Source organism: Melozone crissalis, unplaced genomic scaffold (assembly GCF_028551555.1).
Source record: "Melozone crissalis strain CALT ecotype California unplaced genomic scaffold, PUWL_Pcris_2 ptg000013l_1, whole genome shotgun sequence".
Lineage (NCBI taxonomy): Eukaryota > Metazoa > Chordata > Aves > Passeriformes > Passerellidae > Melozone > Melozone crissalis.
The window spans coordinates 21,646,685-21,674,364 of record NW_026535791.1 but is presented as its reverse complement, the minus strand read 5'-3'; the positions used below and the strand labels follow the sequence as shown (position 1 = coordinate 21,674,364).

The following is a 27,680-nucleotide window of genomic DNA, read 5'->3' as shown; positions in this document are numbered from 1 at the left end:
TCAGGATATGGTTTGAATAATATGGTTTGAGTTATTTAGAGTTGTAAATTACTATAACAAGTAAAACGCTGTGCAAATCCTTTGAAAGAAAGAAAATTTTCCAATTAAAATACAATAGGGCAGTAAGACATAATTTTTTCTTTCTTGTCCTGACATTAGTCTGGTTAGCAATAATGTTTGCTACAAATTTATATTTACAAGTGAACAGACCTTATTTCACTGTTTTTTACATGGCTGATATTGAATAGTATTGGCTTGTTCTTATGTCTCTCTTACAGGGACAGATTCTGGGGGTGACAATCTCTGACTTTAGTGCTGCTGTAACAGCTGATACAGCTGGGGATTAGGTTTATGATGTCTGTGAGCAGTTCTGCCTTGAGAGAAAATAAAAAGAGGAAAGGATTTACATTTGTTTTGTGATTCTTTGTTCCTATGGAAATTGAAGACACCTTTTTTTTCTATGAGATGAATTTCAACTTTTCATATCTCTTGAGAATGAATTTCAGGCACCAGGGAGAACAAAAGAGAGCATTTCTAAGTAGGAAGAGTGCTTTCAGCCCAGATACAAAAAAACATGACACCCCCCCACCGGTCTGGCTTGCTAGAGGGGTTACTAGTCTGTCATCTCTAGCGCAGTTATCTCAGTACTTCTTTTGAGTGATATAAGAAGACTCAAATTTGGGCCTGTGAGCTGCAGATAGCTTTTCCTGAGATCAAACAGAGAAAAGAATGTCTATTTTGGCTTTAAACACTGGATTGCAAATATAGGGCTGTTGTTCTTACTATTGACAAGTACTTCTTTGTACCTCCTTCTCTGCACTCTTCAAATTCCATCAACAGCCATTAGCTCCAAACAATGTAACAGGGGGAATTTTTTCTTTTTTCTTTTTTTTTTTTTATTAGTAGCAACTTTGAATGCTTGCCTTCTCTTTATGTCTTCTACTATTGCTGTCAAAATATTCATATACTTGATTTTAAATAAACAAGGCCTCTACGTTTCTCTAAATCAATGTGATTTAAAAAAAACCTTTATCCCAGGGAATTCTGGGTGAATGCAAATTTATCCTTACAATAAAAAGGCATTTTCCCACTGGAGATCTGTAAGCTCTGGCTGAAATATAAGGATGATTCTGACAGCAATCCTAGGGCAAAAGTTATGAGACAAATGGACCAGCTTGTGACAAAAGAGAAACACATATTCAGTCTGAATTCTCTTATTTAGGAGGGAGGGATACCACCTCTTTCAAAAACATTGCTCTTAGTGTTATGGTTAAGAGGATGCTTTACAGGAATCCCATCTTTCAATGGTGCATTGCTTCAGGGAGGTATCAAATGGGTCTCTCTGCAAATAAATGAATCTGCAAGTTTTACTTTTTGTTCTTCTTGGCTTCCTCATTTAACAGTCTAGAATAGGCCTGAGTATTATAGGGCATCCATTGCCATGGTATTAGAGAGCTATGTAATCCACAATCCCATGTGTTACCCTGTAAGGTATGGAAATTCTATTATCTTCATTTTATAGATGAGCATAAAGACACAGAGGAACCAAATGACACTCCTGAGTTGAAAACATGTAAACATTGTCTTGGATTTAAGAGATATCTTGAAAGATCTGTCTTCTGTTGCTTCAGCTGTAGAAGCTGAGGATCCCATGTATACACCTGAACCTGGCACTTTGGTAATTTAGTGGTCAGCAGGGAGAGGTAGACACTTCCAGGGCACAATTCATCTCATCGTAAAGTAAAACCTAGAGGAGTCAGAAAAATCACATTGTGAAAGAGCCTGTTTAAAGAATTTAGTTGATTTGCTGAAAGGTGTTCTTCAGTTAGAAATGCCAGTATTTCATCAGATTGTTCCTTCTTCTAGTACCTTCCTTTACTAGATGAGATTTTTCAGCAGCATTCATACTGAAATATCTCACCTTGCTAAAACTTCTTATCCTTAATGCTGCAAATTCTCTTTGTAAGGAATTATAAATACTTTTACCTATCTTGTATTAGAAACAGTACATTGGGACTATAATTTCTTAATACTTTATTGCTGCACAAGGTATCTGTATATATATCTGTAAATATAGTCACATTGTGACTATAGTTTCTTAATAATTTATTGCTGCACAAGCTTCTATTGTACATCAGATACCTTGACTGTAGTCAGACATTAGGCAATTAAATACAAGACTACAAACTTCCAATAATTTGCAAAATAAAGTCTACTGGTTTTATTGTGGGATAATATAAGAATCTAAATGTTGAGGTGGAGTCCAGTAGTGTCTTATCATAGACACTGTGTGGTGAGATTTATTCTCATGACAACACTTTCTCTTACTTTACAAAGTCATTTAATGTCTCTATTTGTTTATCTATAGTTTTCACCTTTTAATCTGTCTGGGTTTATTCTTCTAGATGAGAAAAGCTAAAATCTCCTAGTCTTCTCTAACCTGAAACATTCCTGCTTTTTTTTTTTTTTCTTTCTTTAATTCTTCCAACAATTTGGTTTTCACTGAAAGTACTTTCCAGTTTTATGTCAGAAACGCATTGCATTAGCCCTTTCCCTATAAGTCTATATTAAGAGCATTACTGAAAATATTCAGGATTATTTCTGATATTGAATTATGTGGGATGTCTCTCCACCTCCATCTCTTCCCTCTTTGAATCAACCTACAGGTTCCATTAGCCTATATTCTTTCTAAACTAAAATAATTTACTATATGGAACTTCATCATGTGCTCTGCTGAAGTCCAGAGAGATGATATTGACTCAATTTCCTTTGATTCTAAAAATTAAATAATTTACCAATTATTTATTGGTATCTACCATTCTTAAAATATTTGTGTCAGAATTCCCCATTTATCAGTTTTCATGGTGTTATACTTTTCCTTTTAGTTCTGTTTTATTCTTCCAGATCAATTCTTATGGATTTGTGGAAACTTGTGCCTGCTTTTCTCCCCTCCAAGTTTCGGTATATATTTATGACACTCCAGATAGGCAGCGCTTATTCTGTACATCATTTATTTTTAAAATGGGTTGGTGTTGAATGTGAATTTTCCCTCCGATTTATTTTGCCCATTTGTCTGTAGTTAATGCCTCCCATTTACTACAGCAGGTGCCAGACAAAAGTACAGAAAGCACGGACCAAAAACCTTAGGTGACATGCAACAGAGTTAGCTTGATTTTAAGCAACTGCTTCTAGTTGGTGCTGTGCCTGCTGCAGCCCATGCTGAGGGGGCATTTGTGCAAACAAGTGTTGCAGTCTTACTTAATCAGCCTTGTCAACAAGGAGATCTCACTAACTCCATCTTTTAGCTGTAATATAGTAAGACTCCAAAGGTTTGCTAAGACAAAAACTAAGCAAAGAGACACAGAGAATACATTCTCAATGCACATTTAGAACAAAGAATGCTTTTAATGCAACTGCCTTCTAGGAAAGGCAGGTGCAAGACAGCACTGGACAATTTACCAAGAGTTTTATGTTATTCCCATGCTCTTTGACAACACAGGTATAGAAATTGACAGAGCATAAAGTTCCTTTGAAAGTCAGGCTACTGAGAAGTTGCAAAGTGATTACCTGAGACTGTGAAATAGATTAATTAACAAAGAAAAAATGCAGTGCTTAATAAAAAGTTCTATATTCAAGGTGTCTGCCAGGTGTGTTTTGCTTTCAGTGCTATTTTTCTCCCCACAGCAGGGAACAAAATTTTCCATTATAATCAGGAATACTGCTAGCACTTAATGCCTGAATGGGGGACCAAAGATAAATTACAATGTAATCAATCTTTTCAAACTTTTGTGAAGGGTTTCTCCTCTCACCTTGCACTCAAAAATTCTATTAGCTTCAGTGGAACTTTCAGTTGTTCCTTTTTCAGTTTTGTTGGCCTGGCCCACTGTCCTACAGCTAAAGCTTTGGCCCCTTAATACTGCAAAAATCCATACTGCTATGGTGAGTGATATCTGAAATATTCTGAAAGTGAAATTCAGAAATGAAATTCCATTCTATTTTTTGTATCACAATGCAGCAAAGCCAAAAAAGAAAAAAAAAAAAAAAAAGCCTCATCATGTGCTTTGAGAATGATCTGAAAGCCTTGGTAGAATAGAGGCTCTGTCCAGATGGAATCCACTCACAAGTGACACAGCTCAAAGGTATTAATTTTGCAAGTAAAAAGTCTCAGGTTTTTGATGCAGCAATTAGTTTTAAGGAACAAATTAACTGTTTAAGGAACATTTCCTAATCTGTGTATACACATTAAAAGATCAAAGTGATGAAGTGTTATGGGAAAGCCAAAGGTGAGACATAGCTCCAGATTCAAATGCTAAATCTAGCTATCTACAATGAAGCTGTGTACATAATGGGTGCTATAACTTCTCATTGTTTTTAAGGGAGTTTTACTCAAAGCAGTGTAATTGCAAGAGCTGTTCAGATTCATTTCTGTACATTAAGTTTGGTGATTTACTATATTTTATTGACTAGACCAACTGACAAGATGAACAGGATATCTGTTAATCAAAAGGAGGAATTAGAAAATACATGTACCTGTGATTCCCATGTAGGTATATACATCACAAACATTTAAAATTTTATTTCAGTGCTATCTTTGTCTTCTCAGTAGCAACCACCTTGATCCTTTAAGCAGCAAATATGCAAGACATTTTCTCACAATTGGTTCAGATCACAGGACCATCAAGGCTGGAAGAAATATTCAAGATCATCTAGTCCAGCCATCAAACTGGCACTACCATAATCCCCTCTAAACCATATCCCCAAATGTCACATCCAGATGCTTCTTGAACACTTCCAGATGAATGTTTCTAAAGCTGAACCACAGGTTGGAATTAATCCGACTTTACCTAGCATTCTGTCTTTAATAACCTTAAGTTTTATACCTCAATTAATTATAAGAAGATGCCCCATCACTCATTTAGAGTGAAATCTCTTAACTACATTCAGTGATATAAATTTATAGGAGAAGGATTTGTCATCCAGGCATCTGAGAAGATGGTGAGAGGAATGGGTTTTTTTTGAAAAAAAATACAGGAATACAGATGAGAACTGAGTTGAAAACATGTAAAAAAAAAGACAGTCAGCACAACTATAAAGGGACAGCTTGGAATAAAAGTAGAATCCTGAGCTGGGGAACTTGAAAAGGAAGAATTGGTATAGTATGTAGGTAAACTAAATGCTTAAGAAATGGCTTGCAGATCACAAGGGAATTGGTCTGTTTCCTTTAGTGCATCCTTTCCTAAATCAGACCTACCTGTAAAATTCATTTTATGTTCTGTAGTTACAGAAGACCAAGTTTTACACCCAATGAAGACAGTAGCAAAACTCCAGCCTATTTCAAATGGGAGGATGTATGTGACCAATGAATGTGTGGGAAAACAGCTCCCTGTCTCTGCTGTCCCACTAAATACATTGACCTGAAATACATCCTTTTGTCTATCAGTAAAGAATTCTGGTATCTCAGCTCATCATGATTTTAAGCATTTGACATTGCTTTTAAAAAACTCGCTGCCTCCAAAGTTGCCATTAAATAACTCACTTGATACAAGGGTAATAATCATCTTAAAATTAACTGTTATTTCCCTCATGAATACAGTTTTATAATAGTTTCTCTTCCAAAGCTAAATTGTTGGCACAAAGCCATGCATTATTTGCAGGTGTTTACAGGGAAAGACAGGGTGTCCTAACCAAGTGTCAGTGATCCTTTTCAGTTGTTCTTGGTCTGAAATCAGCCATTGAACCCAAGCACAGGACAAAGTCATTAACAGAACAATAATTCTTAGGTGTTTTGACAAGACATTCTATGAACAGTAATTAACATCTGCACTGCCATTCCTGTCAGGGAGGTGAATGGAAATGTTAAGTGAGCTAAATCTAGTGACTGCTTTTCCCCTTTTGGTAAATCAGCTTTTTGTTTGTTTCTTTTTTATAATACAAGAAGAAAAATATATTATTTCTCTCAGGTTGTTCATTTGCTTCATATGTTTTTATTTCTACAAGTTCAATAAACACAAATGTGTTCATACTGCCCATTATTTTCAGAACCTTGAAACTGATAAGCCTATATTATACATCATTAATTTTGAGTTCAAGATTATATCACGCATGTTTGGTTTTTTTTTTTTCTTAATTTATTGTTACCCTGTGGAAAATAAAACCAGTTTACTTTTACATCTAAAACTGGAACCAAGAAAATAGATGCAGTGTATTGCCAAGTATTCACAACTCTCATGTCATAGAAATTGTCAGATTCTTATGTGACTGGACAAGAAATATCTCTTTCTAGCCACATTTTATAACAACAAAATGAATTCTCTGGAGGTAAGCAAGGCTTCCATTTTGTCTTTGGGTATTATAAAAACGCAGTGGTTTGAGGAAATCAAACTGTTTTTCTTGGCATGTTCCTTCCCAAAATTTTCTTTATATATGAACCCATGATTTTTTTAATGCTTGAGAAACCAGACTGTGTACAGGCATAAAGGAGAATATAAAGAACTTGTAGCTTGTTGTGTGTGTAAATGTTCATGGTCTATGCTCATAGTAACAATTTTTCTTCAAGCATCTTGCTTAATCCATTTTAACCTATTCAAAAATAAAACAAAATTATAATATTCTCTTAAAAAAAGTCCAGGCATCTGGAGATAACATCCAGAATGGAGATAACATCCAGAATATTCCTTTAAATGTGTTAGTTTAGACCTACTCTATGTGCATTTTGTGCACTAATTTCAGACAATCCCTTTATGTTGTACTTAGATTTGAATGCAATTTAAAGTAGCCTACTTTAAAGCTCTGCTTGCATGAATAAATAAAATAAAATAAAAAAAAAGAGGTGTTACATGTTTAGAAGGGTTCGTTTGCAGAGATATTTCATCAAATAAGAAGAAGACAAAATTAGGTTATCAAAAACTAACATTTCCTCCGTTAAATGTGGATTCATAATTCATGTGAAATATTATTTGAATTCTTCTTCAGAATCACAAAGATAATTTTTTCTGCAGTCTTCCATGTGAGATTTGGAAGCTTGGAAGTACAGCTCTTTCTAAACATCCAAACTGGATTGTATCACTAACCAAAAGTATTTACTGCATACAGATGTTGCTTCCATGTTAATTTTCAGCACATTGAATGCAATAACTAAATGCAGCACAGGTTAATTTTCAAGCATGGTTTAATAAAATGCAAGCTTTTTGACTCAGGAACATTTGTTTAATGGGAGTTTGACTGTAAACTATATGAGCTTATTAAGAGACTTATAGATATCTCTTCTGAAAAATGATGTAAATGAACATAGTTTTTAAAGAAATAGAAGAAATTGTAGCATGGGTATAGCTCAGACATAATAAAAGAAAGCACTTTCTAGTATTCTCTGTGTAATATGCCTGCAGTTCTGACAACTCAGCTGGCACTGAGCTGAATTTTACAAAATTATCTAAATGAGATGCTGTTATACAAACAGAATTAGGAAATGGTGCTTTTGTCTCTGGATTAGTTTAATGACATCTCTGACATCTGTGTCCTGTGATATTTATCAAGGATATATTTTTGTGTAGAAGGGAAGACAAAATCAACAATATAATCAAGCTTACTATTTAAGCTTAATTTGTTATTATTTAAGCACTTTTTCCTGTCACATTTTTCAATTATTCGGAGTCAAGAGGCTTAAGTTAGGGGGACAAGTATCCAGATTTAGGTCCAAATTCTGCTAAGAGAAATGTACTTCAAATTTTCAAATCAGTTAAACTACTTATTTACATAATAACATGTATGCATAAGGCATCTGCCACAAATTTGCAACAAATTCAGTTTAAGCAAAATCTGACTTTGGTCTGATTTTTACTGAAGGAAAATACAAAAACACACAAGTGGCAAGAAGCATACTTTAGAAATAGGGATTCAGTAAAAGATGCATTTCAACCTAAATTGAATGTTTATTGAGATAGTTGTAATTAACTTAATTACAGAATGAATTTATACTTTTATGCAAAAATAGTCTTAATTATATTTCTTAATTGACAGTGTGTTTTAAACACCATAGCATAAATGTTCATTTTCATTGTCCTTAGATGAGCTGTTTTCTTGAGTATAACAAGCTTGCAGCTTTTTGATATTGTCTGATTTTCCCCCTTGAATTCCTTGGAGGTAATCACTTTTTCCCTTCTCTTCCCTTCCCTTCCCTTCCCTTCCCTTCCCTTCCCTTCCCTTCCCTTCCCTTCCCTTAAATTAATGTTTAAATGGAAATGTTTATTTTGACACATTCTGCTTTACACAGGTCAATCTAATGCTAGGAATATAATACTTAGGAAATAAGTCCCAGCTGTCATACACAGATTCCTTATTTATCAATGGACAGAAATACATATAAAAGATAAAATAAAAAATATATAGATATACAAATTAAAAAATCATATATAATTTAGCAGAACAATTCATCATATATATATGTAGATGATGATGATTATGAATTTTACCTTTATTCAGTTATTGCTCAATAAAGTCAATATCCTTTTTTTAATATATCTCAGGTTACCATGCCTGTGCTCCGGGAGCCAGGATAGGTATTTATAACAAGTCTGAAGGTCAGGATTTTACTGTAAGTTAGAAAATAATCAGGAAAACAAATTATTTTAGCCCTTTTTAACAATCATAAAAAATGAAATTAAATTCAACCTGAATGGTTTTGTTTTTTCCTGCTGTAAATTAGTTAATGGCCAGGCATCTAAAAACAGCACAACGCTGTGCAGAGTAGGAATAACCATTGTTCAGCTCAGTTTCACAACATTCTGCCAGTTCTTATTTTGACTACCTTTTTCCACATTGAATCCGACCTCTTCTCAAAGAGAATTTATAGAAATTACTAACCAAAATTTGATTTTATGTTAAACAGTTGACTGAATCTTACAAATAGAGACTTCAGTTTTTTTAGACTGACAGCAGGTTCATGTTTGGGGCATATTAATAGATCAGAAAATGTGGCCATGTCAAAAGCAGTGCTGTCTCAACATGTTGCCTGTAAATCAATTCAACAAAATATTTTGATCAAGTATCATAAATATTTAGGTGTGTGAGAAAAAAGATAGTAAATTATTGTGACCATGGGATGCTTTATGAATATTTTATTATCACCATCCATCATCACCTTTTGGGAACAAAGACTTTTTTTAGGCAGCAAAATGAAGAGCTACGTAATGAAAAAGATAAATGCTGAAAATAATAGTATTCCAAATATTTGAACACTGGTCTCATTAAGTGATACAATCAAATTTAAAAGGTTCATTTGAATCCTCTGAGGAGTTCTTATGCATTAGATTGTCCTGCTAAAATTAAATGTATGGCAGGAAAAAACTGCCAATTTTGAGGAAATAAAATTAGAAGAGATAGCATTCTTCAGAGGAGTAGCTTGAGCAGACGAAAAGATGGATGAGTTCCATGCCATGCTGAAGATGGTTGCAAATTTATAAAGATATGCTGTCTGCTCTTTGTGTGCCATAAAGTCTGTCTAAATAACAATATCCTCTCAGGGAGAGAATCTGCTGTTCTGGCTGCCCATGTATTGTTGAATTTGGACTATCTCCATTTGCAAATGTTGACTTTTCATCTGTGCCCAAAGAATGAAATCTGTATGAGAGATGGGTAAAGCTTTTAATCTTTATTTATTTGTTAACAAACGGGTTTTCTTTTGCCAAATACTGTTTGCATTTCTTTTCTCCTGCTCTTCCTGCAAGGTGACTGTCTGCATCCACAATGTGACACTTCAGCTAAGAATACAAATTGCAGTCATTTGTGTGTCTTTGTTTGTTTGTTTATTCACTTGTTTGTTTGTTTTTAATGACAGAATTTATTAAGTCAGAATAAAAATCCCAGATATTATTTTGTATCTTCTGTATTTCTAAAGGGTATGCTAGAATTGGCTTCATTTGTCAATGAAAGCTTATACAAAATGTAGCTTTATGTTAATGGTTGCTGATACATAGATTTTTTAGACCAGAAAGAACCACTAGATTATCTAGTGAACACACTTTTTACTTCTTTTTTTTTTTTTAACAATAAATTGTAAAGTTTCACCCAGTTAAGTTAAAAAATAAAAATAAGTATTGGCATAAAATCCGAATATAGGCAATATGCAACCCATGATAAGTAATGGAGCTGGATTTTTATGACCAGTGAAGAATCATTCAGGTTTGAGCTGTCAGTTGCAGCTCAACACCACTCCAGACCACGGCACTTTGTGACACCTCCTGTGGCATCTTCCCACACCCTTGTTGCAAGGAGCGTGCCCTTGTGATTTCAGATTGTTGCAACTTGCCTGCAGAATGGTCACAGGCTTCATGCTGGTTCATATGTCTGTTTGTTGTTAAAGACTAGGCAGCACTAAGTAAAATTGGCCCCTAGTACCTTACAAGCTTAGCAGACACAGGAATTACATGTGTACTTTCTGACCATGCACACATGGAAAAGCAGAGGTTTATGTACATGCATGTCAATGCAGAAATAGTAGTTGTAAATAGGAACAGAAAGTAGGGTCAGGTAAAAAGAGCATCCTTACAGTAGAGCCACTACTGATGGAGCTGTACCTTGTAAGTAGTAATGGTATTGAATTTCTAGTAAATGCATCAGAAAAAAAAATATAATAAAGTAACTGCTGTTCATTATAAATTTTATGATAGAGAAGGTGTAGGGGAAAGGAACTTGAGATAAATGCAGAGTACTGTCTTAACTTCTACTTTGTTCACTTTCTTAGCTCTGAAAAGATATAGATATGATGAAACTTCAGTCATCCCACAACTGGTTAGAAACAAAATTTCAAACAGTTGAATATTGTTGCCTTCAAAATTTAGCTGCCCAAGGAATCAAAGTCATGCAGAGTTTTTGTACAGAGTCATGTACATGGTATAGAACCCATCTGGATCACTTAAATATTTCACAGAATAATGTAGAATATCATACTGTGCAAGGTTTTCCCGCCTTTTCAGAAAATACTTTTGTTCCTGCTTTTCTGTATCCTGGGCAGTCCCTCCCACACACCCCTTCTTCCCCTGCTTCCTGCCCCTCCTCTCATTGTGCTAATTAAGGATTCTCACAGCTAATCTCTGCTAAGTAATGCAGATATAAGCTAACCTTACAGTGTTATTTATTTCAGCCTTGATGAAAGAGAAGTTTCAGCCAAGACAAGGAGCAGAGAGTAGCGGGGGTTTCTTGATCTGTACCTTAGTACAGAGGATGGAACACCAAGAAAGCAAGAGAGAAGCAGCAGGGTAGAAGGTGGTACTGATAAGTCTACCAAAACTGGTAGCAGTGATAGGAGGAATCCAGGGACCTTTGAACAAGGTAATTTGAGGATGGAATGTGAATTGACTGTGCCAGGTAGAATGACCATGGAATAAGTCACTAAAAATATATATTTTTAATAGACACTGAATGTTTCTTTTAATTAATAATGGCAAAGAAGCACACCCTACACAGCATGTGTGTGATTTTTTAGTCTTGGAATATTTTTTTAACAGACTAGAAATAAAGAACAGTGTTCCCCATTTATTTGTTTGATGCTTAAGAGCAAAAAAAGGCAAAAGAATCTTCATAACTATAAACTTTTTTCCAGTTTTTATGTTTAATATATGACTAGTTTTAAAAGCTGTGTGAAATGGAATAATGTCATTTCAGTTCCATGAATATTCCATATGTGGGGAAGGCTGTAAAGTCATGAGGTCTCAGAGAAGGTCATTTAGTAAAGTGGCCCATGAAAGCTCAAAAAAACCCCAAAACCTTTCTGTATTTGGGGATAAATAGAGCTGAAAACGTTGCTGTTGTTTTCTTTTTCATTTTAAGATGCAATATGAAATGTTAAATAAATATGATTGTCTAAAACACAACTGTGGCTGTGTTCAAATCCACTGTACTTCAGGTTAGCACCCTCAGGCAAAGAGTACCTATTCATTTTGCTTGAGACCAAAAAGTCTCACTAAGTGGAAATAATCTTGTGGCCTCAACTCTTTCAGAAATGAAGAATGAATTTTCTGGCTGTAAGCAAGAGAGTTTTAAAGAAGCAGGTTGAAAAGCAGCTGGTCATCACACCAGAAGCTAGTTGCTAATTGCAGCAGTAAGTTAATCAATGAAATAGCTGTTTAGCTTCTGGGTATAATAAAAAGAGATAAAAGACCACACAGAAATTCCAGCATTAGGGTATGACCAGCTCTCGAGTGGCATACACTATTTCCCTTCTTACACCTGTCTGCTTTTGAGTAGGCAAGTCATGCATCTGCTTGACAGCTATTAACAGAATAAAATAACAACAAAAAAGCATTTTGGGGTAAGATCTGATATAAATATTTACAAAGACAATTTAAAGGAGTGTTTGTTATGCACTTTTGTGTTTGCTTTCAAAACATTTAACTCCAGAGACAGATGGCTTGTACAGTTTTATCAGCACTTGTGTCATTATATATTCAAGCAGCCAAGACTGATAACCAGCCGCACGGATTATGGATTGTTCAGAGAACAAATACTTTGAAAAAAAATCCCCCATATATCAATAAAGTACTTCAGCATGGAAAAGCTTGGTATAGAAATTGCAGTGACATTCTTGTGAAGAGAAAGGAAACAAATTAATGCACTTATAAAATTAAAGCAGCAGGAACAGGTTTTTAAGTGGTGTCATTGTATGTGGTAATGAAACAACTTTAGAAAATTGGGTGAAAACTATTGTTCAGCTGCGGTGGAGGAGAAAGATAATTACCATTAAGGCAACATTATGGCTTTCTCAATACATAGCAGCCAACTCTTCAGTCACACTATCCCCGGAAGATCTCTCTCTTATCATATTGCTCATGATCATTACACTTTATGCTGCTAAATAGCAACCTGAATGATAAAGAGTCTTAGAAAAGAACAAATTTTTTGATTGAGAATATAATAAAACAGAAACTCAAAAACCTAATTGTGAAAGCAGTCTTCTTTTTCTTTTTTGTAGGTGAGATCCTTTCTTTTTTCCTTTTCATCTTGTTCTTTTATCTCACTGTAGAAAATTTGTAGAATCCCCTAAATCATGATTATCACCATTATTAGCAACAATATTTACCAAGCAATTATGGTTTATCTAAAGGCCTTAACTGGAGATTACTATGGCAGGCACCACACGTTATGAATGAAGCTGCCTTTTTCCTCAAAAAGTAAGCATGACCATTCCCTTTAGTAGCTTAAGAGTAAAATATATTATTCTAACAATTTGCATTTCCAAAAAAAAAATCACTTTGTGGATTTCTTTTTCTCTTGTGATGGCTCAAACCAAAAGTGAATAAAAATATAATTCTTAGTTTTATATTAGATGAAGCATTGAAAGGCATTTTGTAAACTTAAACCTCGCAGTATTTTAGTAAGGCAAGTAAATATTCCCTGCATTTTACAGATTGGAAGGCATGAGGCAGAGGACTGGATAATAGGCATACATCTTTCAGTAGGAGTCTGAACCTCTTCTCGATTCTGGGCATTCTTACATACAGGCATATGTAGAGGTGTGTGCAGACTGTAACATACCTCACAGCTGTTTGAACAGTTATCCTGCTAAAAGAAGTGTCCTTCAGGTGTTCCCTGAGATTCCCAATCCTCTCCCAAAAAGGAGAATGTCTCAGTCTGTCTACAGCTGTCACTTGGTGTGACCAACATCCATATCAAAATTGTAATTGGCTGCTATAAGGACTGCATGGTCTTGCCTTTGATTGACATCTCTGCACGGGGAAGGTTGATCGGGGCAAGACTCTCACACAACAATTAATTTTCCAGGTCTAAGTTGGACAGTGGTATTTTGTTAAACTAAAAAACACCCAAGGAACAATTCTTGCACTGGCAATCATCTCAGCATTGTTACACCATTCCTGTCTGCTGCTCACAGTAGCTGCAGATATCTGAAAATTCCAGTGCTCTCCAGAAAGTCTATCAGCTTAGAGATGGCTAAAGCAAAGGATGCTTAAAATTCATTCCAAGTTGAACAGCATTAGCTGCCTACCACTGTTACTACAGAAAGCAAAATACATTAAGTAAATCTTCCAAAGAGTTTTTCATGTAGCTTATAAGGCCACGTGCATATTTATTCTTAAGTAAAACCAGCTTATTGCTCAATTTTTAAATGGAATTGATAGTCTTATCTCTTGAAATTTATTTAACTAAACAGAAAACCTCAGAACTATCATACTGAAGGCTCTCCTGTCATTTTTTTTTTCCACTGCAGATTCGAAGAGTGTATGCACCGTCCTTGAAAAGTGTAATTCTGTGGCAAAATGCCTTTTTTGTATTTTGAAAGTTCTAATGTCTGCAAAACTTTTCTTTTCTTTCCTGTTCAATAAAATAGTAGTTTACTGGGAGAGTAGGCAGGTTGAAAATAGTTCTGCCACTTCTCACTTTTTTTTCCTCTGAAATGGGAAAAAAACTAATTAAAACTGAACTTTAGTTGGCAGCTAAAAAAAAAATTAGAAGTCAGCTTTTAACATGTGGATTAATTTTTGGAAAAGTGAATAATGTACTGTGAGTCCTTTCTTTACTTATAATTGTTTTGGTTTGGATTTATTTCTCTCTAAATACCTGCCTCAGTTTGGTTAGAACTTCATAATACAGGATCACAAGAGTTTTATAGAAAAAAAAAGAAAAAAACCACCTCTCTTTCAGGTCTCATTTTAGAATTGTGGTTCATGGTTCTCATTGAAATCTCTACTTAGATCCTACTTTACAGTTGCTTTTTTTTCTTTTTTCCTAATGATTTTGGTTTAATTGTATCACCTTGTATTGATCTAAATGGAAGGAAGCATTGATTCTATACATTTTTCATGTTCTAGTTTTCAGCAGTAGGACACTTTCTTATGTGGGGAATTCAGTAGCAACTTTTATTATTGCTTATTTTATACTGTCACATCGACAGAGGACCCCATATTCTCTAGTTATTCAAAAAGAGTTGTTGCTCAGAGATAAGAAGATTAGCTAATTACTAATATAACATGTGGAAATACGCCTGATGTTTTCTTTTTTTTATATCTGTGTTTAAAAGCAGTTGGAAATGAATAGGAGTTTCCATTAAATTAATTGATTTAATTTCAGTGTTCAGAAAAAGATGTTAGTAAGCGTAATTTATTGTATATGCACGGAGTACAAGAGAACAAAAATATTCTTTGGCATTTTAACAGAGAAATCTTTGTTAGACTGTCTTCACTTATCATTTTGAGTCTCAATTAGATTATTATTAAGATGCACTTTTTTCTCCTGATACATTGCTGACATTTTTCTTCTGATTAGTAACTTTGCTATTCATGCCTACTTGCTAATGTTCTTTCTCAAAAATCAATCTATAATTTCCTTCCTGTCAGTGGGCTAGTTAATCAAGGAAATATGTCTCCTTAACTCTTCAAATGTTTTCACTACTAGCCCACTGATTCAGTCTGAAGTCAAAAAAACACATCTCAAAATTCTTGCTCAAAATTACAACACAGCAATGACTTCTGGCAAAGAATATCCCGGATACTGAGAAATATCTAACAAAAATAGACAAAGTGATTTTTCTGCCTTTTTCCTGGCTTGCCCTTTCTCATACAACCAGCCTGAGCAGATGAGCAAATTAATTTAAAAATGCAGTAAGACTGAGAGGAATTTAGTGTTGCTGAAGGCATGGGTGACCTGTCTGCTTGATTGCGAGAGGCCTGCAGCTGGCCCGCTGTGTCCTCAACAGTGTGTGAAAAGTTAGGTAGATATTTAATATGCATAGTACTTCAACAACCTTCATTTCTGTCTCCTGTGGTCTTATATTTCTAGCTTACAAAGAATTATGAGAACATTTATTTTTGAGGTGCCAGATTAACGTAAGAATTTTTTTTCCCCTTGACTTTTACGGTTGTATCTGTGTAGCATCTGAGATGTGTTGAATGGTCAGAAAAGTTACAGATTTTGTTCTCTCTCCCGATGCAATGTTCTGAATTGCTTACTGGTTTCATAGTAAATCAAGAAAATTTAACTTGTCTCTTACTTTTTGAGACTATACATTGGAGTGTGCATCCACTGGGTAGATACCTAGAACTGTGCCTCAAGCTGTGTTTGTAAAGCAGTAAATATTAGAATAATCCTGTGTACAGCACATTCCTTTGGGCAATCCTGGTTTTGGATAGTACAGATGTTTCTCAGTTTGCAGTAGGCTGTTAATTCACCAAGGTTCTTCAGGAGTAAATTGAATTGAAAGCAGAACAGAATACATCCAAATAACAGGCCCTAAAAAGCATTAATTCTCACTCAGAATCTGTAAGGGTAAGTTTACTTCCTTGGCCGTTTTCACTTACCTAGCTCTATTTTTTTGATATGACTTAGAATAAAGGAGTTAAGTTTATCCGTAGTGGGATCCGAGATCAATAGCATAGGGACAATTGAACTGTTTCTCCACTTCTGGAAACTAGGCAGGTACCATATACAGGGAGTATACGCCCTACAAAGCAACTAATCTCTAACAGAATGAAAATGTATGTAGAATTTACCAGCATAATATTTGGTTGCGGGATCATTGTCAGTTTTCTCCTGAGGTATATGTATATTGTTTATATATGTTTACATTTGTTTAATGACAAACATCAAAATCTAATATTATGTCTTTTTTTTTTCCCCCCTTTCTCCCCCTTTTTTCTTTTTCTGTTTGTCTTCTACAGATGGGCCTCTTGGTCCGCGAGGATTAGCTGAAGCTACAGAGATGTGTACTCAAGAATGCCTGGTTTTGGGTCACTCAGACAACTGTTGGATGCCTCCTAGCTTGGGCCCATACCAACAGCCAAAGTCTCCTCTCTCCACCTTTGCACCTCAGAAGGAATGGGTTAAGAAGGACAAACTAGTTAATGGACACACCTTGACCAGGACCTGGAAAGAAGATAGCAACAGAAACCAGTTCAATGATCGAAAGCAGTATGGTTCCAGTGAGGGCCATTTCAACACTGGCAACCACATCACTGACATTCCTTTGGCCAACTTGAAGTCTTATAAACAGGCCCCAGGATCTGTGGAGAGTCCGAAGGAGCACCAGCTATAAGAAATGGTTACTTTGGACCAATGACTTTAGCTTACTTAGACTTGCTAATACTATGTGTGTGTCAGAGCTTTATGTACTGGGTAGACCTCTAGAACTATGCTTCACCTAGCAGAGATATGCATATCTTTATGTTAGCACCGTGGAAGGTATGATGTCCTGCAACAGGAAAGAGTGTTTCTACTAGTTGTGTGGTTTTGTTAAATAGACATGATTAAAGTCTGCAGAGATCTCTCCAGTTTGAAACTATACTTTTTTGTTTGTTTTTTGACCCTGGACTGCTGCTCTATGAACAAAAGAAGATGCATTTGGAGAGTGAGAGAGTGCGAAAGCTCAGTGGATTGCAAAGATTGAAAAGCATATCCAGTTAGAAAATTGTGCTTTTGTTGTCATTGATCTATGCTGGGACTGTTATACTTGAGATCATATTGCAAACAATTGAAGCTGTAAACATTAAACCTATTGTGCTATTAACAATGTTAGTGGACACTTGTAAGTCAATCAGCGTTCAAATACTTGTAAATAGCAACAATTATTACTTACGATTTTTGTGTACTTATAATGTTCACTTGAAAAGATACTGTAGCATATTTCTGTGTTTCACAGTTGCTTTTTAATTTCTTTCATTTGCTTTCTTGTTTTGCTTTTATTTTCAGTGATGGTGTTTCTGTGTTAGTAGTCTGTCTGACACACAATGTTCCAAGAAACTCAAGCCACTTGTATTAAAAGTGAAAAAAGTGATAGGGTAGGAAGAAAGGTTGTTTGTAGAAAAGGAAAAAACCCTTTTTTCTATGTAGTAGCGAATGATGCCAGCATTCAGTTAGAATTTCTTATTTTTTTCCAATTTTTTTTTGAATATTAAGAAATGAAAGGACTGGTGTAAGGGCTTAAAAACTTAGCAATTTTTTGTTTAATTTCCATTCTGTTTCATAAAACAGGGAAATTGCAAAACAGAAGAATATTTAAATGTGTGGTGGTGGGCAAGGGAGAAGGCTATTTGTTTGGGATCCTTGATCAAATTAGTTATAGTCCATCATTTAATGAGTGGTAGCTGATGTTGATCCCAGCTGAAATACGTGGGGGAAATTCTGCAGGAGCAAAATACAATAATAATGTTTTTCCAGTTGGGCAGGTGTGTGTCTATATCTAAGACAGTTTGTATTGCTGAAACAGCAGCATTTGTGTTGATCTTCATCTGCGTTAACGTTGTAGTAACACGAGTGTTTTTAGACCATAGCCACAGAATATTTAATGTGTTGTGCCTTCATGATGTAACAGAGCATTCTCCTGGTAGGCTAGTTGGGGGAACTAAAGGGTTAAATCTCTAATTATTGCTGTTTAGCTGTTTGTTATCATAGTTGGTCAATGCCTGGCAGGTACCAGTATCATGTCACCTCAGTCAAATCAGCAGAGTGACTCCTAATGTTAGTAAGATCTAAGTTGCACGCAAAGCAAATCCAAATCCAAAACATTTTTAGATGGTTTTTGTTAAGGCATGAAGGATGATTTACACAAATAAATAGCATGCAAAAAAGTCCTTACAGAAAAAAAGCAAGTTACTTATGCCACAGTGAAACATCAGTCTTAAAGTAACAAATTTAGCTAATCTGAAGGTGATTTTATTTTTAACAAAAAACCAGAATCTTTTTTTTCATTCTTTATTCTTTTGTATATAGCAGTTCACTTTTATTTTTATCTCCACAGTAAAAAAGGCTTAAAAATGGGTTAGGGGTGCATTGCTTATTGCCAATGTCAGTTTGTGAGGGGTGTTTGATGACTTTGACAGAATAAATATCTAACCAGTTATCCTTGTTACTGCTTTGCCAGTTCAACATTATTTAGTTATTCAGCTTTTGCAATAAATGTTCTGAATTTCTGATTGTGTTGTGTTAGTTCTTGGGCAGATTCCTAAGGGACTTTATTCCTGTTAATTTCTCTTTCCTTCTGTTATTGTTGGTTGATTTGTTTCTTTGCTTCATTCTGAATTTCTGAGTTATTTTTTGAAGCATACCATGGTCCATTAAGTTCATATCTATCTATATGTGTAGGACTGGAGTATACAGCAAATGATAAAACCTGAGGGCTATATTCTGGCATTCCTGTGTAAGTAGGCACTTGTTAAAAATTAGTTATTTGACTTGAGTAAAGTTTTATTTACTCAGTTCAAGGATGACAGAATCTAGCCCACATTTGTTAGGCCTACATAGGCATGTGGAATTAGCATCCTTGCATGAATCTCTGTAAAAGTACAGGAGTAGCATATAGGAAATACAGCACCTGCCACACTTTCAGCTTTATTTTGAGAGTAGAAGTAAGTCATATCAAAATACAGTAAATTCTTTCCTACAAGGAAAATTTGAGTAGTTGCATAATAATTTTTTTGCAGCACAGGTAAAAAACAAACAAAACAAAAGAAAATGCTGAACAACCTTGAAAAATACATATCAATATGAGTACCTATTTTTGAACATGCTGAGTTTCAAAGTAGAGATGCACTGAGTTCTATATAAAAAACAGAAATGCAAAAATTATTTGAAAACCCAAGTAGCCCCAAACTGTTTAAATTGCAAATGCCTTTTTAAACAGAATAGATTTGAAAATATTTCTATCATGGTCAGAAAATAAATTAAGTGATTGTTGATGCAAAAAGAGAACTATAGTCTGTTCCTACCTTCAATACTTTGTCCTATTATCAACCTGTGCAGGAGGAGCTAAAACAAATTGGTTTCAATTGCTAGCAGGTGAAAATTTTCTTATCTAATTATCTCAAATTTTGTGCAATTTTAGAATTTTATGACCTTATCCAGCTTTGAAAATGTTATTAAATAAAAAAGATGGGAGAAATAGAAAGTTGAGAAAGAAAGAAAAAAGAGAGCAAGAGAGAAAGAGACAGGAGGGAAGGAGGGAAGGAAGGAGGGAAGGAAGGAGGGAAATAGCGGAAGGAAGTGGCGGAAGGAAGGAAGGAAGTGGCGGAAGGAAGTGGCGAAAGGAAGTGGCGGAAGGAAGTGGCGGAAGGAAGGAAGGAAGGAAGGAAGGAAGGAAGGAAGGAAGGAAGGAAGGAAGGAAGGAAGGAAGGAAGGAAATATCTGCAGCACTGAGAACTGCATCCTAATTCCATTTAAGCTAAATTAAAATTTCCCAGATGTTTCCACAGAATTTAAATTTGGCCCTAAACATGCATTTAGTAAGTGTCATTCATTTGCAACCATTTGGTTGACTCAATCAGTAGTAGTACTACTACTGTCTAAGACTCAGGAAAAAAAAAAAGAAAAAAGGAAAAACCCTTCAGGAATTCTGCGATATCTCAGATGAGGACCTTTAAAAAAAATTAAAATCCCATTGCACCCAAAGAGATGACAGCTGAGTATTGGTGACTATTCAATTTTACTATCTTTGAGGCTAAATATTGCTTAAAATTATTCATAACCTGTCATGTTACAGATGCCTCTCTGAAGTGAGCTCTGGCTTTTTTGCTTTCCTTCAGACACTGTCCTTTATTTATTTACTTAGTAATGCACACACTTAAAAGGCTGCTAAAAATGTTTGCCAAATATTTTTTTCATTTTTCATATTTTTGTTGTCACTGACCAAATCCCTTAGTCCAAACAGAAAATTGAAATTATGCATAGGCATAGTTACTTAGTCCTACTTATTCTGATGCTGTGCCAATTCTTACTAAAGACAGAACCACTTAAAAAAAAAAAAATCAACAAAAAAACCAAAAAAACAACAGAGAGTTTAGACTTGAACTGTGAAACATTTTCTAATGGTTTAAGTAGTGATGTACTAGAACAGATTGCCTAGAGATGGGCTTGGTACTTTGAGGAATAGAAAGGAAAAGTAGCTAACAACAATACATGGGGATTTTTTGTCAGAGGGAGCAGATGGATTAGATGCCTTCTTGAGATCCTTAACAGATGATTTGACTTGCAGAAAAAGTCACATCATGGTATGACTGAGCCCCACAGCATGATAAGGTCATATGAAAGAAAAATTTTATACTGTATTTTCTTAGAGAAATAGGTTAATAAATTGCTACTCAATGCCCTTTGTTGGAGTTCACTTGGAACTCTGTGGAGCATAGTGAATGCTGACAAAGAAATAAATGGAATAGAATTAGGAGTATGCAGTATACATCAATTTCAACAAATATATATAAAGAAAATTATATGCACATTCCTTGCTTAATGTGGCTATTAACTTAATGAGTTATTATTAAGATTCAAGATCAGAAAAAATCTTAAGGACTTTATCATAGGGTACAGTAAAATAATGGAGAAACTTAGGAAACTTTGGATACATAAATGGCACAAATGCAGGAGATCTGTATCTGTGTTAAAGGGCCTGAGTGATAAAGACTAATGTAGCTGACATGAGAAAACAAAGAAATGGGGAAAAGAAGAGTGAAATATTGATCAGAAGTTGAATCTTGGGAAGTTTTAAGCAAAGGGAAACATTAGTTGCTTTAATGAAATAGAAGATATAGTGAAAATCATGGAATGTGGCAGTAGGAGACCCACAGGCCATAGACTCATAGCATCCCAAAACACACAGGGGTAGGATCCAGCAGCCTTAGGCAGCTCCTCAAAGTATGTTACAAAAGTATGCTACTGGCATGAGAGCACAGCAGTGGAGTCATATCCAATTCAGACAGAATAACAAGTTTTGATTCCCTGTGACCGCAAAATATTTACCTGATTCAGATTATAAAACTTTTTATGGCATGTATCCTTGCCATAAGAATGAACAAATAAGCAGTGAGAGTTCTCTACAGGACATGTCCTCACATGAGCCAGTTCAGACTGTAAAAGCAACTCAGCACTCACAGCTCCATTTTTCCCATTTAATACACTTCTTTTGTGGAACTGTGTTCCAAAGTCTTGACTTTAATTAATTAACATGCTTGTAATAATTTCTGCTGTGATGAAAAACTCCAAAAAGGGGACCAGCTCTAGAGCACAGAAAGGCATTTTAATATACAGAGAACATGATACAACACAACCCAGAGGTGTAAATCAGCTCAGTATATCACAAATAGTTGAGCTGTAACTCAATTAATGTTAGTTTTATTAACCTGCCCTGCTCACCCCCTTAGTGGACACATCCGTCAAATATAATTACCCTCTAATCTCAAAACCACCTCTGACTTTTCCTCTTGTTCCAAATAGAGAGTCTCATTGGTAGATGCTTACTTGCAAAAATTATCAGATACCCTTTTTTCACACATTATTTGAGTTTCAGTTTAAGTTCTCTGAAATGTAATACTTTATTTAACACATCTGCTTCTGTTATAAAATACTTTAGCAATATATATGTATATATAAATGATGAGAGTCCATTCTATACTTTGTTTTCAACCAGTTGAGTTGAAAGTAAGATCATAACATAGAGGGCCAGGCTCTGATCCTTCAGGCTTTATTGAACCTCTTACAAACAAAAATGTCAGGACCAGTACAATAATTATTAACAGAAATGGCAAGCCCTTTAGTATATTACGGCCAATAGAGCAGAGCAGTATATAATGCTTTAGAAGAGGTAAACGTGCCATTTCCAGGTTTTTAAAGCACAATGTACTTCACTTATAACCTGAAATAATTGCCAATAAATGAAGAATTACAAGTTTGGGTGGGGGGTGGTTTTGGCTTTTTTGTTGTTGCCATATTGTTTTGTTTTGTTTTGTTTTTTTGCATTGATGCAGACACATCACATTGCTGGACAGTAATAGAACTCATGTGCTGACATGTACCCTCATCCTGCCAAATAATCTGCAGCTCTTTTGAGACATTGAATGCACTTAATTTCTTTAGAACACAGCAGTAAGCTTCCTCTTGTAGAAGCAGCACAGAATTTCGCAGAACTGGGTCTGCAGTGAGAAGAGTATCACAGACATGTGTGTCATATGCTATGTTTTGAAGCAAGTATGCTTTTTCTAACTGCAGCATCTCATGGTTAGGTAGCAGTTTAAACTGCTACCTAACTGTACAATAGCAAAAATGAGGATGTTTTTAGCTATCAGAAAGTATCTGAAATTCTCACTGTATATTACAAAAAGAAAGGACTTAAAGAAAGTAATGTCCCTCATTTTCAAATATAAGTTGTTCTTTCTTTCTTTCTTTTTTTTTTTTTTTGCCACAGCCATTCTTAAGTCCACCTGTTGTGCCTAGGTATTGCAACACATTCTAATATTGCATGGCATGTAAATAGATACCTTAATTACTCATAATGAAATGATTATATACACATATATATATATATATTATATATATATACATAAATATTATCAGTCACATAATTACTCAGTATTATTTAATGGAATTTTGGGACTATGGATTTTGTTGTTTGATGTACTTTAAACTGTATGAAGCAGCATATTATTAAAACTATCCTCACCAATGCTTTTGATTATTTATTCATTAAATAAAGTGCTTTCTTTTGCTTGTTATAATCCTGTTTGTACAACCATGTGATAATGTTAAAATGGGTAAGTACTGTACGGGAATTATAACTGTTTCTTTTCTTGTCTAAATATATACCTAAACCAATATTTATTAGTGAACTGAGTTTTATGAATGTGTCTCTTTACGTGTTTACTATCTCTTTTCACATAGTGCAAATTTAAAGGGAAGCTGAGATAAAATTTCTTCATACAATTGAGAATGCCTCAATAGGTTTGAAATGTTTTTTGCCTTTATCCACAAGTGATATTAGGATGAGATCTGTACTTTAAATCAGATATAAAATTAATCCATAGTACAGTAGTTAAGTTTTGTTGACTGTAGCAATCAGAAGTAAACATACATTCTTAATTTCTCAGGTAAAGACATAGTAAGTCTTGGATCAGACAGGGAGAAACTCTATACTCTAAGTATAATGTGTATAAGAGCTGATCCAACAGAACAGCTGATTTAGTCAGAAATCTGGTACACTATTCAGCTTTTTTTTCATGTATCATGGTCAGCTTTCACCTTTGCATAGTAGAAAGGATTACCAACACTGGGAACTGGTTTTGGTAAAACTTGATATATATCAAATTCAATGGGAATTTCCTAGGTTAATTTTAAAAGCCAATAGCCAGTATTTTACTAGCATTTAAGCTGCTTTTGTTCAAAGGAAACTCATCTTCTGCTGTCATTTCACTCGCTCCAAAATTCCATAGGACCCTTCCCTTCCCTTCCCTTCCCTTCCCTTCCCTTCCCTTCCCTTCCCTTCCCTTCCCTTCCCTTCCCTTCCCCTCTTTTTCTGTTCCTTCACAGGAAGGGAATTGGAGGTGGGGTCTGTGCGTGGTTCTGCAGCTATGTGACATTTTTGACATCTTGTCCTATAGGTGCTAAGAGAGATAAAGGCTGTTGATCTCGTTGCTCTCACAGTGGAGAGCAGGAGAGAGAGTGTAACAGAAAGACAGGAAAGAAATGGGATAGGAGAAGGCTGCATGCATTAGGGAAGCAGTAATATGTTGTAACAATGAAGAGAGTAGTTTTGAGCCTTCATATCTCTCTAGCACCATAAAAAATGACCCTCCTATGTGCATAGGTTTGTGTACACACAGCATTTAATACAATTGTCTTGTGGAAAAGGGTTATCCAGAATCGTAGCAAATCTGTACTGTTCCTTTTTTTTTTTTTTTTTCTGTATGAATATAGAGATCACAAGCAATGCCATGGGGTTTAAGTAACTGAGCTTTGAGTTTGACTATTAAATTTATTAAATTCTCAATGTCAAATGCTTGTAAAATCTTTATCTGCAGGCAATTTGCAAATAATGTGTAGGCCTAAATGATCAAGAAATTGTGTGTTACCAATCAGGAAAGAAAAGAAAAAGACCCTACACAAAGAATTACATTCCTGATAAACAATCCAGACTGTCCTTGCCCTCACAAAAGGGCACAGATGGTAAAGATACGAGTGTAATGCCATAAAGCAGTTGGTGAATTTCTTTTCATATGCAGCATTCTACAGAAAGGTCTGGGTTATTACTATGTCTGAAGTTTAAATTAATTCAATGCAAGGTTAAATAAATCCAGTCACATAAAATCAAAATTCATTATCACATTAATAGAATTCTCCTTTTTTCTATTGCAAGTCACTATTTCATTATTATGTAACAAGCACTGCATATATCTTAGTACTGTGTAACAAAGTTTTTTAAGAGAGCTTACTTTAAATTTATTTATTACTTTGTGGCTTTTATTTCAAGTGTAGAGTTTGTTTTATTTTGGGAAGAGACACTTTGAATTCAGTTTACAGTGTTCATACTTTCAATTCGGGAGGGGTTTAGATTTTTTCTTCAGGAGTATTATTTACGATAGGGAATGACATAGTCCTGTGCTTTTTACTGCATGATCTTGCACTCTTAGGACACTGAAGCTATCTTCAATAGGAAGTTCTTCTACATTATTGATAAAAATCATGCATAATTACTGTCTACCATGTGGTGTTCAGACCCTCAGAAGAAAAAAAATAAAATTAAAAGGAGGCAGTCAGATAAAGACAATTGTTTTATTCACTAAAAAATCCAAAACCAACCAACCAAACAAACAAAAAACAAAAAAACACCTGTACTGTGTTATGAAAGCAAAATTTATGAGCGTCTATTCATTCAGCCAGAACTACCTACTTGCTGAGTCAACACACTGCTTGTTTCCTTCTTTTGGAGCAACACTGAGCGAAACTGTGAACAGTTGTGCCTCACGGTGAGCCTAAACCTCATTCTTAAAACAATGTGAAAAAATGGCTCTGGAGCCCCTAGATGTATGGTTTTGAGGGAAATGGAACACTGGGTAGGGCTCTGGCTCCTTAGATTTAGATGCATAGTTGAGCAGCCCTTTGAAATAATATCAAGTCCCCTTAAAGGTAAACAGCTATTTTTGAAGAGCTCCAGAAAGAATCCTTTTATTCCCAAGTTTAGCCACATTAGATCTCTGCTTTATGGAGAATCACAGCGCAGAACCTCTTCCAAACTTTGCAGCTGACAGCTGCAAAGTCTCTGGATAGTCTACCATGTCAAATTACTCATCACTAATATTGAAAACCTGAAAACCTATAGGCAGGACAACAGTTAAAAAGAAAGATTGAAGCTCAACTGATTCAAGCACCCTATGATTCAAAAAGAAACATTGTGGAAGAATGAGTGAAAGATGCATTTAAGATTTTTAGATTGTTATTTTCTTTATGAAATAGGTAGCTGCAGGGAAGTATATTGCTAATATTGCATTTTCTTTGGATGCCCTACTGTGTTTGGTTCAATTACCATACTAAAGGCTAAACTCAATAATTTTGCAGGCAATAATTCTACATAAATACGCATTCAATCAATATATGGTTATTGTATGAAAAGTAGTAAGAAATTGAGTTTTTCTGCACTTCTAGAATATCAAATGCATAATTACTATTTATAATAAGCTTTCAGTCACAGACTCTGTAATTCCTTAGTCCTGAACAATTGCATAATTACTAATTCAACTACATTAGCATTGGGAGTAGACATGGATGATTTCAAAAGGGATACTACTGATTTAATGAGGTCTCTGTACATTTCCAAAATTATAAAAATTCTGTTTAACAGCCAGCCACTGAAGCTTTTGGGTATTTGAACCAATAAGTCAACCAACTGCCAACCAAAAGAATCATTAGAAATTAAAACAAACAGAAATGAAAATGAAATTGCATTTTTCACAATGTGAAGCTACCAAAACTCTATTTCCTGACTAGTTTCCAACAGTCTGTCTAGCTTTACTGGAGAGTAGCTCCTGCTGGATCTACTGAATATCTAAAGCTGCCATTTGTGACAGCGTTTTTGTATTTTGAATATTTGTGGCATTGTGATTATGCTAGGATAAATATGACAATAGACCATAGTCACAGAAGGGTTATTCTGAATTCATTGCCCTTCTCTTGCATTCACCACCTCCTTTTTTCTGTTTGTGATAGACAGCAAATTATCAGATCCTGAGATTGTGGAGTTGGTAATTTGCCAAAAGTAAATAGTTGTCAGGTCTGTCTAGAAAGGAATTTGTAAAATTTTGTAATACTTGCATTTTTTTTTCTTGAAGGTATCTTTATTCTACAAAGGTCCCTGCATTAAAAGCTGCCTTTGATTTCAGTGGGAGACAGATTAGCTCAAGGAGTAGTTTTCATGTTGGCGGTCATTATACCAAATAAGGATGAAAGGATATGTCAGTCAGAGACACCACAAAATCCCTAAACTCATAGGCCCCCAAGTAATCCTGCTGTGCTACCGACAATTACTATACACAGAGGAGGAACGGGGGAGAAAGATTTTAATGTAAAAACATTTAGACTGCCTAAGTTATAACATGGTAGTTGCAGATCTATCACACAGTACCTAATTGTATATCAGCACTTCCCATGGTGGACATCCATCAGTTTTAATGTATATTTTTAGTGCTTATAGTGTACATGTGAACATCTGCACATGTTCATTAATTTCTCACACATCTCCATCCAACAAGCTGCTCTTGAAATTAGGTAGATGTTGGCTTCATCAATATGTTCACTGGATAAAATAAATAAAATTCTTATCATCAAAACAGGTCACCTGAGCCTGAACTACAGGTGAATGGGGTCAACTTCGTCTCTTCCTGAGAAGTGGAGGATGGCGAGAGCTAAATCACCACATTTGCCTTCCA

At 35.1% G+C, this 27,680-nt stretch overlaps 1 protein-coding gene across 4 annotated transcripts in view; it reads left to right on the top strand.

The window, feature by feature from the left end:
- The window catches only part of PCDH9 (protocadherin 9), a 671,446-nt gene extending 651,485 nt beyond the window's left edge, over window positions 1–19,961 (top strand). For all 4 annotated transcript variants that reach the window (XM_054271758.1, XM_054271756.1, XM_054271757.1 and 1 more), the window contains one exon: window positions 16,665–19,961. In XM_054271758.1, the coding sequence (XP_054127733.1) occupies window positions 16,665–17,038 (374 nt within the window). In that variant the 3' untranslated portion in view covers window positions 17,039–19,961. The remainder of the gene's footprint in view (window positions 1–16,664) is intronic.
- The last annotated feature ends 7,719 nt before the right edge of the window (window positions 19,962–27,680 follow it).